The sequence below is a fragment of the Choloepus didactylus genome, chromosome 17 (assembly GCF_015220235.1).
Source record: "Choloepus didactylus isolate mChoDid1 chromosome 17, mChoDid1.pri, whole genome shotgun sequence".
NCBI classification, from domain to species: Eukaryota; Metazoa; Chordata; class Mammalia; order Pilosa; family Megalonychidae; genus Choloepus; species Choloepus didactylus.
This window is the reverse complement of record NC_051323.1, coordinates 50,037,453-50,050,970: the sequence shown is the minus strand read 5'-3', so window position 1 is coordinate 50,050,970 and position 13,518 is coordinate 50,037,453. Positions and strand designations below refer to the sequence as shown.

At 43.9% G+C, this 13,518-nt stretch overlaps 1 protein-coding gene across 1 annotated transcript in view; it reads left to right on the top strand.

The window, feature by feature from the left end:
- The window catches only part of LOC119512106 (translation initiation factor IF-2-like), a 56,517-nt gene extending 51,231 nt beyond the window's left edge, over positions 1-5,286 (top strand). The window contains exon 4 of the mRNA XM_037806622.1: positions 4,006-5,286. Within this exon, the coding sequence (XP_037662550.1) occupies positions 4,006-4,028 (23 nt within the window). The 3' untranslated portion in view covers positions 4,029-5,286. The remainder of the gene's footprint in view (positions 1-4,005) is intronic.
- Positions 5,287-13,518: the final 8,232 nt, after the last annotated feature.

Here is a 13,518-nt window from a genome sequence, read left to right as displayed (position 1 = left end):
GGCTTTAGGAATTCCCCTGCTTACAGAATCAGAATGTCGCTTCTACTCCCTATGAAATAGAATTTCACCCCCTCCTGGAAGCCCTATTGATTGTCCTAAAGTTGGTAATCCTTTGCCCCTGGCCACTTTGACATCATTGTCTCTTACACTGCTTTCTCTGCCTGTGAGCTGCTTCTGCCTACAGGGCAAGGTTCTGGGAGAGAGAACTAGAGACAAGTTTCCTGATTCAGTCTTTAGGCTTGCACCTGATAGATTGGTAACAACATACAAGAATGACTGTATGTGAATGGGTGTTACTCTGCTCCATTCAGAACAGGGCCAGGACCCACATGGGAGTGCAGATGGATACATACTCTCCCAGGGAATGGATCAGCAAGTTTCTTCTACAGTTTTGAAGCTGCATTTTCATGATTCAGCACTCACCCAGTTACTGAAACCCTTTGTTATCTGGAGTTTTGAGGAAGACGGCTTTGCTAGTTTTTGCTAGTTGCTCAAGGATTTTGTGAGGGGACAGTACTCTAGAGCATCTTATGCCACCATCTTGGCCAAGTACCCGCCTTCTTGTTTTGAATTATTTCTGTTATAAATTTCAAGGAATGCTTTTACCAGGTTGAAGGGTTTGAATGATCTTACAGGATGAAGAACATTTAAAAAGGCGGCATCACTTATGTTCATAACCCATGTCATATCTTGATTCAGAAAATTAAATATGGAAGGGCCAAGATAGTTCCTAAAGCATCATTCACTGTCTGCTCGCATACCACAAAGTGGTCTCTGCAGTACAAGATGAACACAGCATGTCATTCTTTATTCCACTGAATAAAAAAAAAAGTGCATGCAAAAAAGGCATTTCTTCCCTCATTTTAATTGATGAGCATTTGGAATAAGTCTTAAGAAACTCTAGAACAAAACTATGGAGCAAACCAAAGACCCATTTCCTGAGATAAATCTTGTCCTAGAAATTAATGAAGGCATACAATTAGCGTAGCAGGAGGGCCACAGGGAGCGGGTGCAGGTTGGAAATGATTGTAACGCCAATGTCACAGTTGTCCCCTGAAAACTGGTCTCTGGGAGCTGGGGCAAGGGAGTTAAGTTGAAAGGCAAATGCAGATAGCAGCTGTTTGAGGATGTGAAGTCTCTGGACAGATTGGATAAGGAGGTGGGTGTGGCCACCCAGAGGCCAATTTCCACTCCACCCTAAGGCCCAGTGACTGGTACTGAGAACAGAGAACTTCCCCTGTTGCATTCCAGTCCTACTGGCTCGGCTTAGTGAGAACATCTGGGAGAAGTCGCCTGATTGCACACACCCTGCCTGGAAGGCACCCAGGCTTCTGAGAATGCCATGGCCGGAGAACTAGCGAGCAGGACTGACCTGCCACTGCCACACAGCCCCGAGGATAGCCCTGGGTATAAGGTAAATTCTGTACTGTCCTTGGGAAACAAGGTGAAACTGCAGGAAACAAATCATCTCTCCTAAATTGCACAAGTAAATGCTGAGCCACATTGGTGACGAGCACTGCCCCCTTCAAAGGTTTCCCAGATCAGTTGACAAGAACCCAGTGGGCTGCTTCATTGAGCAGGGAATCTTCATTATTCATTTCAACATCGCTTTTCTTGGAAACCCCAACTGCCTCACTTTCCAGAAATAATCCATCAACTTTTCTCTTTGTTGAAGTCATACTGCAAAAAATCCCATCATCAAATTCCCCACATCAGGATCCCTGGTGACATTATGTAACAATAGAGTCAAGAAGGGAAAAAGTGGGCCAGACACAGTCATCTTTTTTTTTTTTAATTTCTCTCTCTCTTTTAACTATTAATCAGGAAAATTTTCAAAATGTACAGAACTAGAGAGAATGAGATAATGAACCGCCATGTACCCACCACCCAACTCAAACAATAACGAGTTCTGTTCAACTATCATCCCCCACCCCCAAATATGCACACTTTTCTTTTTTTTACTGGAATTTTAAAAGCAAATCCCAGACATGGCATCGTTTCACTCATAAATACTTCAGCATGTATCTCTAACTAGTAAGAACTTCCTTTTTCATGTAACTTCTGTGGACACTAGAATTTATTTAGTATCTACCAGTATTTATTCAGTAGTTAGGGCAATGCATTATAGTAAGATCTTTACAAAGTTTATTTCATGAAAGCTCAGCTCAGCAGAGAAACACTTTGGAAATTCACTAACTCTCCCAGGAGAAGGAAATGCTGTAGCCCAAAGAATATTGCTATTTGCATTTTACTCATGAAGAAAATTGCTCAGGTAACTCAAGGTAAGCTGTGGAAAGGCTGCAGTCCAGCAGCTGTCAAAGCTTGGAAGGAGAGCATGTCAGAGCCTGACTTTGCTCCATTCCTCCTGCATAGTCAGGGTATTAAAAGGCATCTCTTCCTCATCTGAAAACCACCTTTTTTTTTTTTAAAAAAAAAAAAAAAGCTTCCTTACGCCTATCATTTGAAGTTACATTGTCAAGACAGAAACATCCAGAATTCTTGAAAAGATAGTGCCTTAAAAATAGACAGCATTCAACAAAAGAGTTTTGAAAAACCCAGTTTATACTTCTGATCAAGTGTGTATGTATACAGACCTTCACACAAAAGCATTCTCAATAAAATTATGTCTATTTTCTGTGTGCTCTTTCTTGGCAATCTCTGTTCCGAATCCATCTACCTATGCTTTTTTTTTTTTGTATATTGAGAAGAAAAGAAATTTATTCACGATCTTGCAAGAACGGGCACACAACTAAATTGTGGTGGCTGGTGAGCAGAATAATAGAATACAGCACTATTTATTTCCTAAGCCTTACACGCAAGTCCCTCCCTTGTTTCTCCATTGGCTGGATACTCCAGAGGTTACAGCCTATTTGACAGGCCTAACTAACCTGTGCAAATTTGAAACATTTGAACAAGAAATATTTGAAACAAGTCTCCACCCCTGACTATAACTGTTATGCAACACACTGACGCCACTCTTATGCTTACTGGCCTCTTTCCTTTGATCCTTAACTGCAGAGCCAGTTTATCTACCTATTCTTAAGAATAGCTACATTGGGTTGACTTACCCCAATAAAGGTGGGGGGCTGCACAAACATAGTCCTGGGATGATCCCAATCCCAGGCATGATGATTCCACACAGGCTTTGGGCATCTGTCTGTGGCCAGGCCTGCTAACTCCAATCTCCTAGACTCAAAACCTTGTCAGCTTCCATAGATGGTTACCACATACTGTTGATTTTCCTCTCAAAAACCCAGTGCCTTGTTGTTATTGCCCTCCTCCAGGTGCTCATCACTTTATGCAAGGTTATTTTGACAGCATCTCTCTTGGACCTCTTATCTGTACAACTGCAGATAAGGGGGTTGAGACTCATTGTACAAAGTGGCTGCCAGAAACCGCAGTTGTGGATAAGACCTATGTTCACTGAGAGGGAGGGATGTTGTTAACCAGTACTCCACATAGTGTCCAATAAAAAATGAGCTTTTTCATATGCTTTAATAGACGTTCCTTCAGAAGTCTGTATAACTTGCCCCTTTGCCCCCTTGGCTTCTTTCAGATCACCGACTAATAACCCCGTTATCAGACAGGTCTTCTGTGACCACCCTCCATAAAATAGTATACCACTCTCGATGACACTCTTGAGCCCTTTATTCCATTTTGTCTTTCTTTATACACTTTAATAACATATTTGCTTATTTGTTCTCTGTTCTGGTCATTGCTGAATCCCTGCACCTAGAACATTTCCAGGAATATGGTGGGAACTCAGAACATTTGCAGAGAACGAATCATCTTCTTGAGAACCAGATCTTGTCCTCCCCTTCCACCACACATAGCTGATTAGAATGGGCACTGATTATGGCATGCTCCTCTGCTGAGGAGAGGCACAGCAGGCAATCCATGCCATGGTACAGACAAGCTTTCCAGAGCCAACATTCACCCCAAAAACCTAGCTGTCCAAATAGTATTGTCCATTTATTAAATCTATATCCTCTGTGATTATTGCAGAACTCGTGACTACTGGCTCATAACCAAGTCCTGTACTTTGTTCCTGGTCTTCAGGATCTATGAAAAGCTTCCAATGGCCTGACAAACAAACTATCAAGCATGTACGCTTTAAGAATAATATATCCCTCTCAGAGCCACACCACTGAAAGATGTTCCTTCAGCAACAGAAAGATTTATTACTTTCTTCCCCCACAGAAAAACCACAAAAACATTTCCTTCTTCACTGCAGCAGTAAGTTCCAAGGTTCATTAAAGAACCAGCCAAATGCTTCCTCCTAGCTTGTAGGAGAAGAAGTTAAAGATGAAGAGCATTTAAAACTCTACCTCTGGACACCTGCCACATACCTGATTCCTTTCTGACATCTTCTTCCGGTTCCTCCAGGGTAAGGGATGCAGAGCTGCCACAGTTGGGGCCGTGGAATCTCTCTGGCTCTTCTCCTCTGGTATTAATAATAGATGGCTCTCATTGAATTGCACACCTGCCATAAACCAGCCTCTGCATTTTACAAATTGTCTTGAACTTTAACCCCAAAACTGGAAACAAATGTAACTTGAGTGTTGGCTGCCTGGGCAGGCTCTAGATTCATAATTGCAGAATGCATCTTTCTGTCCCTGTCACCAAGGATCGCCTTCCTTTGGTACATTTGCAGAAGGCATGTCGGTTTCCTAAACTCTCTGCTTAGCAGGGGCCTCTGCTCACTGTGCTGTGGGTTCTGGCTGGTGACTCTAGGGTCACCGTCTTTCCTCAACATGCCACAGATGGTGGCCTCAGGGGTGTAGATGACAGAATAATGACTCCCTGAAGATGTCCACATCTGGGAACCTGTGAATATGTTACCTTTCATGGCAAAACAGACTGCAGATGTCACCAAGTTAAGGACCTTTGGAAAGGGAGATTATTCTGGATTGTTGGGTGGACCCAATGTAATTGCAAGATTCTTAGAAGGGGAAAAGGGAAGCAGGAGAGTCAGAGTCAGAGAAGGTGATGTGATGATGGAAGCAGAAAGTGAAAGGATGTGAAGAAGGGACCACTGAGTCAAGGAATGCAGGAGATGACTTGAGTTTGTAAAAGGCAAGGAAACAGACTTGCCCTTAGAGCCTCCAGAAGAAATGCAGGACTGCCAACACCTTGATTTTAGGGCTTCTGACCTCCAGATCTGTAAGATAATAAATTTGTATTGTTTTAAGCCACTGAGTTTGTGATAATTTGTTACAGCAACAACAGGAAACGAGCATAAGGGCTGATGCAGGGAAGGCCACATTTCCCTTTGTAGCCTTGTCCCTTAATTCTGCACCTCTAACCTATATGTGTAACAAACTTTGTTGGAAGTTTGGGGATAACTAGAAGGGGAAAAAGTTGGATGTTAAATATGACCATTCCCAAAGCCGAAAGGAAGAAGGAAAGACCCTTAGCAGGGTCCCTTTTTGGGCATACTCCATTCCCTACTCTTCCTGTCCAGCCTTAAGGTCTACCCTCTTTTCTTCTTTTCCTCTGTGGGCCCCCTCCACAGCACAAATTCACTCACTTAACAGAATTTTGCTGAGCACCTACTACATGCCAGTCACTGTTCTAGGTGTAGGAATAGAGCAGTAAACACAAAAGACACAAATCCAAGCCCTCACAGTGTGTACATTTTAAAGGGACCTGCTCCGTGAAACCCCCACCCAACGAGTCCATCTGAAATTTTTCCCTTTTCCTTAAATAGGATAATCCATGAAAAACAGATAATTCACAGCAATGCATTTCTCAATGCTGGAGTCAACCATCGTGTAATTAGATGATTCCCAGAATATTCCATGGTAAGCTTCATTTCTCCAGCTCCTGTTCTCTTAGAGCTCCCTCTGCTAGTGTTAGGTCAACAGCTTCTCCACACTCATTTTTCCTACAGCTTTCTAATCTCCTTAAGTAACTCTTAGTTCTCACACACACACACACACACACACACACAGACTACATGCTCACATGCCACAGACAGTCTCAGTCTGAATCCATATTAAAGTGGAGAGGGAATCTTCCTAAAGGCAACGTATTCTACCCAATTAAATAAGGAAATGCCTTCAATTTTGCTCCGCAGAGCAGTTCCCACTCCTCCTTTCTCAGCCCCCACGTGTAGACTGTGCCCAGGGCCTCCGTGTACACTGGAAGTGCTCCCCAGCACTGTGTTCTCAGAAGGAAACACCCCACGCGTGTTTCTTCTACCCAGAGGATGGGTAGAAGCTTTGTAGATGTGCTTTTCCTAATCCTTGAGCCACATCAAATTCGTCCCCATGGCTTCTTCTCTACCAAATCTCCACGAGGAAGTGAATTTGTACCCCCTGCCCTCTGTCCATAGCAAGCCCTCAAACGTTATGGGGTTTTCCTTCTTCTTCTAGTTACAGAAACGCCCAGGTGTAAGTCTGTCCTTTTAATCACAATGAGTGATCCTCTCCTCATCCCCTCTCATGGTCTTTTCCTGAAAAAGAATGAGGACAATTCCGGTCTTAAGCATCAGCACCATCCTAAACTAATATTTTTGAGTAGAACTTTTACTCGACACTGAGGAATTTCAGAAGGAAGAATTGTTAGGTGTAGATTCTAATTAAGCTTAGCACAGTCAGCTATGTAACACTGGTTGCAGAGTAATTATTGTAAAATGATAATTAATAATAAGAAGAATACCATCCATGTGTTTACTGGGTGCCAGGTACTTTGATCCTCAACTATGGGTTGGGACAATTATAATTCATATTTTACGGATGAGGAAATTGAGACTTCAAGGGGTTAAGAAAATTGCTGCAAAGTCACACCACTAGCAAGTAGCAGAGCCAGGGCTCAAATACAAGTTTGTCTGACAGTCAGACCTGGACCTTGACCCTGACCCTGACCACTCCACTCCAAGGCTGTGGTGTGCGTTAGTAACTGGATGACTAGGAGGATGGTAACTTCCATCCCCATTTCCATTTTAAAGTGAAAATAATGAAGAAGGAAAGGAGGTAAAAGGCAGATTGCGTGAGCGAATCTGACCACCATAAAAATTATAAATAGATGAGAAGAAACCTGAAAAATCAGAAACACTTCAAAAAAAATACATTTTTTTTTTTAAACTAGTACCTAATTAAGCAATGGTAAGATTGGAAATTTGTGGTTTAAGGTCAACAGTAGTGTGGGGACTGGTGGCAGTATTAATTTTGAAAGTGTCAAAGACTGCCACCTCCATTTAGATGCCTTTTATAAATGAGAGTCTAAAATACTCTAAAGTGAATCCCAACATAGACCACAAGCCAGTAATCCTTGGCTTACAAAATAATGGGGGCTGCTTCTTCCCAAGTTACCATGCACAGAAGCAAAACTTGGCAGAATCTGAAACAAAGGATTTTGATCCTGTTCCTCATTGCTTCCACAGAAGGAAGCAAAACAATCCACTGGGTTATAGCTACTAGCACTCCTGAGCACCAAGACGCTACTGGGCTCTGCTTGGAAGAAAAAATTCTACCCTGCTTTCTGTCCAGGGAAAGCAGCATCTCTGGTGGCAACCCCAAAAGATCTAAGGACATGACTGGATTTTACTAGCCCCACTAATTTTCTGCAGATTTCTGTTTCTTGAGGAAAATTTCCACATATCATCGAGCTGCTACTCTGACACCATTTTCATTGAGTAATTCCCGGTGATGTCATACCAGTCAGGCACTAGGGAAAGCCCTGCTTTTATGGGTTGGCTCTTAATTTAGGAATTTTTATTTTCTAACTTCCCTCCCTTTTTCACTGGACTCCACTGCTTTGGAGGCAAGATGCCTGAGTGGTGAAGTGTTGCCTGCTTTTGAGCAAAGGAATTCCTGCTAGTTGAGAGTCAAATGGTTGAGTGAAGGCAAGATGTGTGTCCCGTAATAGTACATCTTAATTGGAGAGTTGGCAAGAAAGGAAGGATGTGTGGGCCTGGTGTGAGCTTCATTTCTCTTCCCTTTTTTGCTTCATTTCTCTTCCCCTTTTTGGTGGGCTTCATCGAGCTGAGCCGAGGAGATGGGCTGGGGGCAGCCATGCACCGGAGCCCCAGTCACACCTCGGTCACCTGGGGAGTCAAACGCCTCCTCCCTGGCACCTGGGCAACCACATCTACGCTCACTTCCCCACCTCCCTCCCTCTCCTCTCCTTGCAAAGGCGAGCTTGGCAAACCTCGCCTATAAAAGCCTAATCCAAACAGCATGTCCGCTGAGCTCAGCGGGGTGACTCATGTGCAGTGATGTGTGAGGCCAGTGAGTGTAGATTAGGATCTGGCCCGCCAACCAGCCTGCTCCGCACTTCCTTTGATCAACTCTGATGGTTTTTAATTCTGCAGAAGCCGTTTCCTGCCAGAGGCAAGCACCTCTCAGTGGAAGCTGGAGCCACGTCTATGCTGACATGTAGGTCAGGCGAGGCGGGCGTGTGCTGGAGGCACTGGGGCTGACATCCTGGGCATGTGGCCGCACAGAGCTGAGAGGGGAGCCTCTTCCACTGAGGTGCCCATGGTGACATCAGAAGCTTGCTCCTCAGCCAACAGCAGCAAGGCCACGCGTGCAAGGAGCCGGGCAAGAATCTGATGCTGGCATTGGTTAGAACTCGCTGGGTAACATAAAGAAAACTAGGATTCTCTCTAGGGGATGTTTTTGCAAGCTGGGGCATCTCTAAGGATGGCGTCTGGCATGAAATGAAGCACTATCTGGGTTCTTCAGAAATACTGTTTCACATCTGTTTTGCTCAAAATGGAACACATTCGGAGTATATTGCTTTCTTAAACTGTTCTGTCCCTGCTGGGTTGGAATGTGTTTGCCTCTTGATTCTTCCAGACCCCTTCAATTACCACTGCCAAGCAGAGCACCTGAAACTGGGTCTCATTCTCTCTCTCTTTCCCTCTCCTTCCTCTCGACTAAGCAACAGCACCACCCAAGAAGGTAGAGAGGTTTCAACAACCCCTGTGCCCAGGCTACACTCCAGAATAATTCGTTCAGAATCTCTGAGGGCAAAACCACTCATCCATAGGGTTTAAAGCTCCCCACTGTGCAGCCAAAGTTAGGACTCGTTGAGATTTAGGGTCCCATGGGATCATCTGTGAACCCCAAGAATAGTTCCTATCTCCCCACCATTCTATTTGAGGACCTTCTGGAAACTGGTGTGTACTTAGTTAAGGTAAGATGTTTCCTGGATGGGATAACTAGACTACAAGTGAAGAAGAATTTGTTCATCTGATTTCAGTATTTACCATCCCACTGAAACTTGGCAAGAGAATGCACACGAGGGACAGAAAGATAGGGAAGCAAGGAAGAATTCAGCCCACAGAACAATGAACAACCCTGTGGAAATTTCTGGGAGGCAGGTCTGCATGTGGTGGTGAAGGGTGGTGGGTAGAGTTACCAGGCAAAATACAGGGAGCCCAGTTAAATTTGAGTTTGGGTTACCTTGTTTAAGTTACTGATTTGTTGGTTGGTTGTTATACCTTGTCTGCTTCTAAAAAAGCTCTGGCATAGTTGAAATTAAATGCATAAAAAGGTGAGGCAGTTACAGTAAAGATGAAAAGGGAGATGAGAAACCATTTAGAGGAAGAGGAAGACCAGGAACCAGAGATAAGATAATTTTGTAAATAGGTACTAAATTTAAGTCTGGGCTTCCTGACAGTCAAAGCAAAAAGGGAAACATGATTGGTTACATCACTCTTATTGTCTGAAAAAAGGAAGCAATATCAGTTCATGAGGAAATGAAATCTTTTTCCTGATACTATATCCTAAGTGAAATTTATCACATAGATCATAAAAGACAGAACTCGGAGAAACATAATGGACAAAGTTTTCAATTCAGTTTTTAGAAGATACAAAAAAAAATGTTTTTTCTTCTATTTATTATGTTTACCCTGTAATGAAGTTGGAACTATAGTATTGAACCTTGGCTCAGTGAAGGCATTTTTATAAGAAGCTAAGCTAATATATTCTAAATTTACTGTTTTCTGACAATCTTATTAATAAAGGGGTGCTCAGAAGTTTTCAAGTGCCCAGGGCTTTTATGAATCCTTCAGTGTGGCTCCTCTAGGAGCTTCTGACTGCCATGAGGAAAAGATGGGGATGGGCTGGGAGCTAGGTTTACGGTGAGGGATAGAGGAGAGGTGGCCAGGAAACCCATTCCCTCTCCCTAAGCTAGAATTCCACAGTTGGAATTACCCACCCTGTCCAGAGGAATCTTCCATGCCACATCCCCAGGAAAGAGATAAAGGAAAACAGTGTGTTACCAAGGACACCACCACCCCCTCCACATAGGGTCCTGAGAATGACTTGAGGGACTGCCTGACCCACGGAGCATCCTTTAAAGAATACACTTTGGGGTTAGTTCACCTCTCTTCCCAAGGCATGGAACAATTAACTAGATACCAAAAAAGTTTCCTTTTTTTTTTGGGGGGGGGGCGCTTTTTTTTTAATTGACTCCTGTTCCAGTTTGCTAATGCTGCCATTTTGTAAAACACTAGAAAATGGATTGGCTTTTATAAAAGGGGGTTTATTTGGTTACAAAGTTACAGTCTTAAGGCCATAAAGTGTCCAAGGTAAGGCATCAACAGGGTACCTTTACTGGAGAAAGGCCATTGGCATCTGGAAAACCTCTATTAGCTGGGAAGGCACATGACTGGCATCTGCTTGCTCCCAAGTTGCGTTTCAAAACGGCATTCTCCAAAATGTCTGCATCAGCTTCCAACAGTAGTCTTTAAAATGTCTGCAGCTCTGAGGTTCTTCTGTTTGTGAGCCCCTTAATAAGACTGCAGTGAACTAATCAAGGCCCATGCTGAATGGGCAGGGCCACACCTCCATGGAAACATTCAATCAGAGGTCACACCCTAACCAAAGGTGTCACTCACAGTTGGGTGGGTCACATCTTGGTGGAAACAATCAGAAGGTTCCAACCTAATCAACACTAATACGTGTGGCCCCACAAAATTGCATCAAAGAACATGGCGTTATGGGGGACATAATACATCCAAACCGGCACAACTCCCTAACTGGGAGGGAGATTAAAACAAACAAACAATAAATAAACCAGATTTTTTTTTAAATCCCCCATTGGACAACATCAGTGAGCAGAAGCTGTGGCCTGGGGTTTTGAGGTTCAGGGGCTGTGGGTGGCTATGAGAGCACACACTCACACATACCACCATTACCCCGCTTCTTCTCTGTGCACCTGCATCTCAGGTGCCAGCCCTAGTGCTTGATGGTGAGCAGTAGCAAAACCAAGGGGAGTCATACTCAGTTAGGATCTCGAGATTACCAAGAGTTTAAGCAGTGGGTCTGCGATGAGAGGTCAAGACTAAAAGTGAAAATCTCTGACATGGTGTGGTTTTTTATTTTCAGATGGTGGCAGCTTGGATTTCCTTCCTGCTGATGTGGAAAGGAGGGCTGGGGCAGGCAGAACTAATCCAGGTGCAGGTGGAAGAGTCTGCTTCAGCAGCAGGGGCTGCTCTTCTTGCTCCCAGGGAGCCCCCACCCCCATTCTCACTGAGGCTGGGAGGGGGCTCTTGTGGGACATTAGGCAGGGTCATTTTGGCTACCCAGCATCTGAACTCCCTCCCTACTTTATAAAGCTTGGTGCCCTAAGAAAGAGCTCTCTTCTAGCCTCCTTTGCAGCAAGGACATGGACATGTAACTAAGACTTGGCCAACGAGGTATACCTGCTCCAGACAGAATCAGAAGTCACCAATAAACAGTGACAGTGGAGAATCCTTTCTGGAGGGAGGCTGCAGGGAAAATGACAAGATCTGGGCTCTTGGAGTAGCAGAGCACCTGGTGGTATCCAGTGTCCAAGGCTGAAGATAGTGGCCGTACAAATTGTGGCCCAGCACTGGGCAGTGGTAGCTGCTGTGTCCGCATCTCACTCTCCCTATGTTGTAATTTTGGCTGTGGCCTTGGCTGTGGTCTGAAGATTCAGGTTCCTGTGTTTTCCAAGCCTGTTTCTCCAGCTTTCCCAGTGATTAGATGAGCTATCTGATAGCCTTTCAACAAATTCCTTTTCTACTTCAATCCATCACTGTTGGTTTCTGTTGCTTGCAACTGAGAACTCTGACCCTGTCCAACTACAACTGGCTTTATGTCAATCATTTGCAGAAGCTTTTTTTTCCTCTGCCTGCATCCTTCATGCCTCTCTACTGTCAGCAATTCCACAAGTAATCCAGAAAAGGAGGAGTGAGCATGCGGAGAATTTGACCACAGCTGGGAAATGAGCCAAGAGAACACTGAAGAACTTGAATATTAGATCCCTTACTTTGTTAGGTGGGGAAGATGCGGGATTAATGGGACAGAAGACTGTGGCTTGCCAATCGTATTTTATTTTTTCTTATCTCTAACTTGGTTACACAGTGACTACTTATGGCCCTTAAAGATCCATGAAAGTGTGGACTGAGTCTTCCTTGTTCTCCCCAGCATCTAGGACATACTAGTTCCTCAGTAAATAGTAGTAAAGGGATGGTGATTGACATTTGAAAAAGAAAATTCAGGGAACAGACACTTAACATATCCTTTGTCTCTTTAAAACAAGAATTGTCTCAACTATATGGGAGCTAAAGATTAAGTTCTGTGAGTTGAGCCAACACTGCAGACATTTGGTGGTGTCGACTGAAGAGCAAAAGCCTGAAGCTTTAGCTATCAAGCAGCCAGGGGCAGGAAATGACAAACTCCCAGGCAGACAGAGCTTGATTTGGGTCTAGTCCAGACAGAATGCCTGTCCACTTCTTGGAAATGGGCCCCAAGACTGCCTGCAAGCTGAATTGAGATGGCTCTCCAAACAACATTTTGAATCACTTTCAAATGTGTTGGCAGTACTTGGTTGAGACCCCAGAATTGTGTGTATGTGGGGGGTCAATTTGAGCCTAGAAAACTAAGGGCAGGGTTTCCAGGGTTTCTCCATCAGCTACCTTAACTATGAAAGAACTTCAATTCATCTTTTGTCATTAGCCTGGTTTTGTGTAACACTCTTATTTGCATGTGGATCCACAAGGAGTGTTTGCTACAAATTGACTCAGGCTCTAATACTCGTTTGTGGGACTAATTATTGAATCCTTACCCTAGGCAAGTCTCTTAACAAACTTTTCTAAGCTTTCATTTCCCAATTTAAAAATCCCTGGTTTTAAAATATAGGGTTTGGACTATCTCACATACCAATTTCCTATCTTTGTTTTCATTATCCCCCTAAAGGACAAGAATTCTTCCCCATGCCCTTCAGTGTAGAGCTGGACACAGCAGGGCACAGACAGCTTTCAGTGTGGCCTTGTGCCAGAAAAGACTAGGCTAGGTTTCCCTAGGAAATTCCTCTAGCCAGGACCTAGGGCTAGCTGTGATGAAGTTAAAAGGGGGAGAATGCCTGCATCCTCTGACCTGTAACTACAATCTGTAGCCAGCTACAGCACCCTTTTAGTGCCTAGGTTTGCTGCTGGAGCTGTATTTCCAAAGAACCTACTTCTAGCACAGTCTTATCTTTAAATTCACATTTAACACTAGAAGATGATTAAGGGTAACACTTTCCATACTGCCTGGG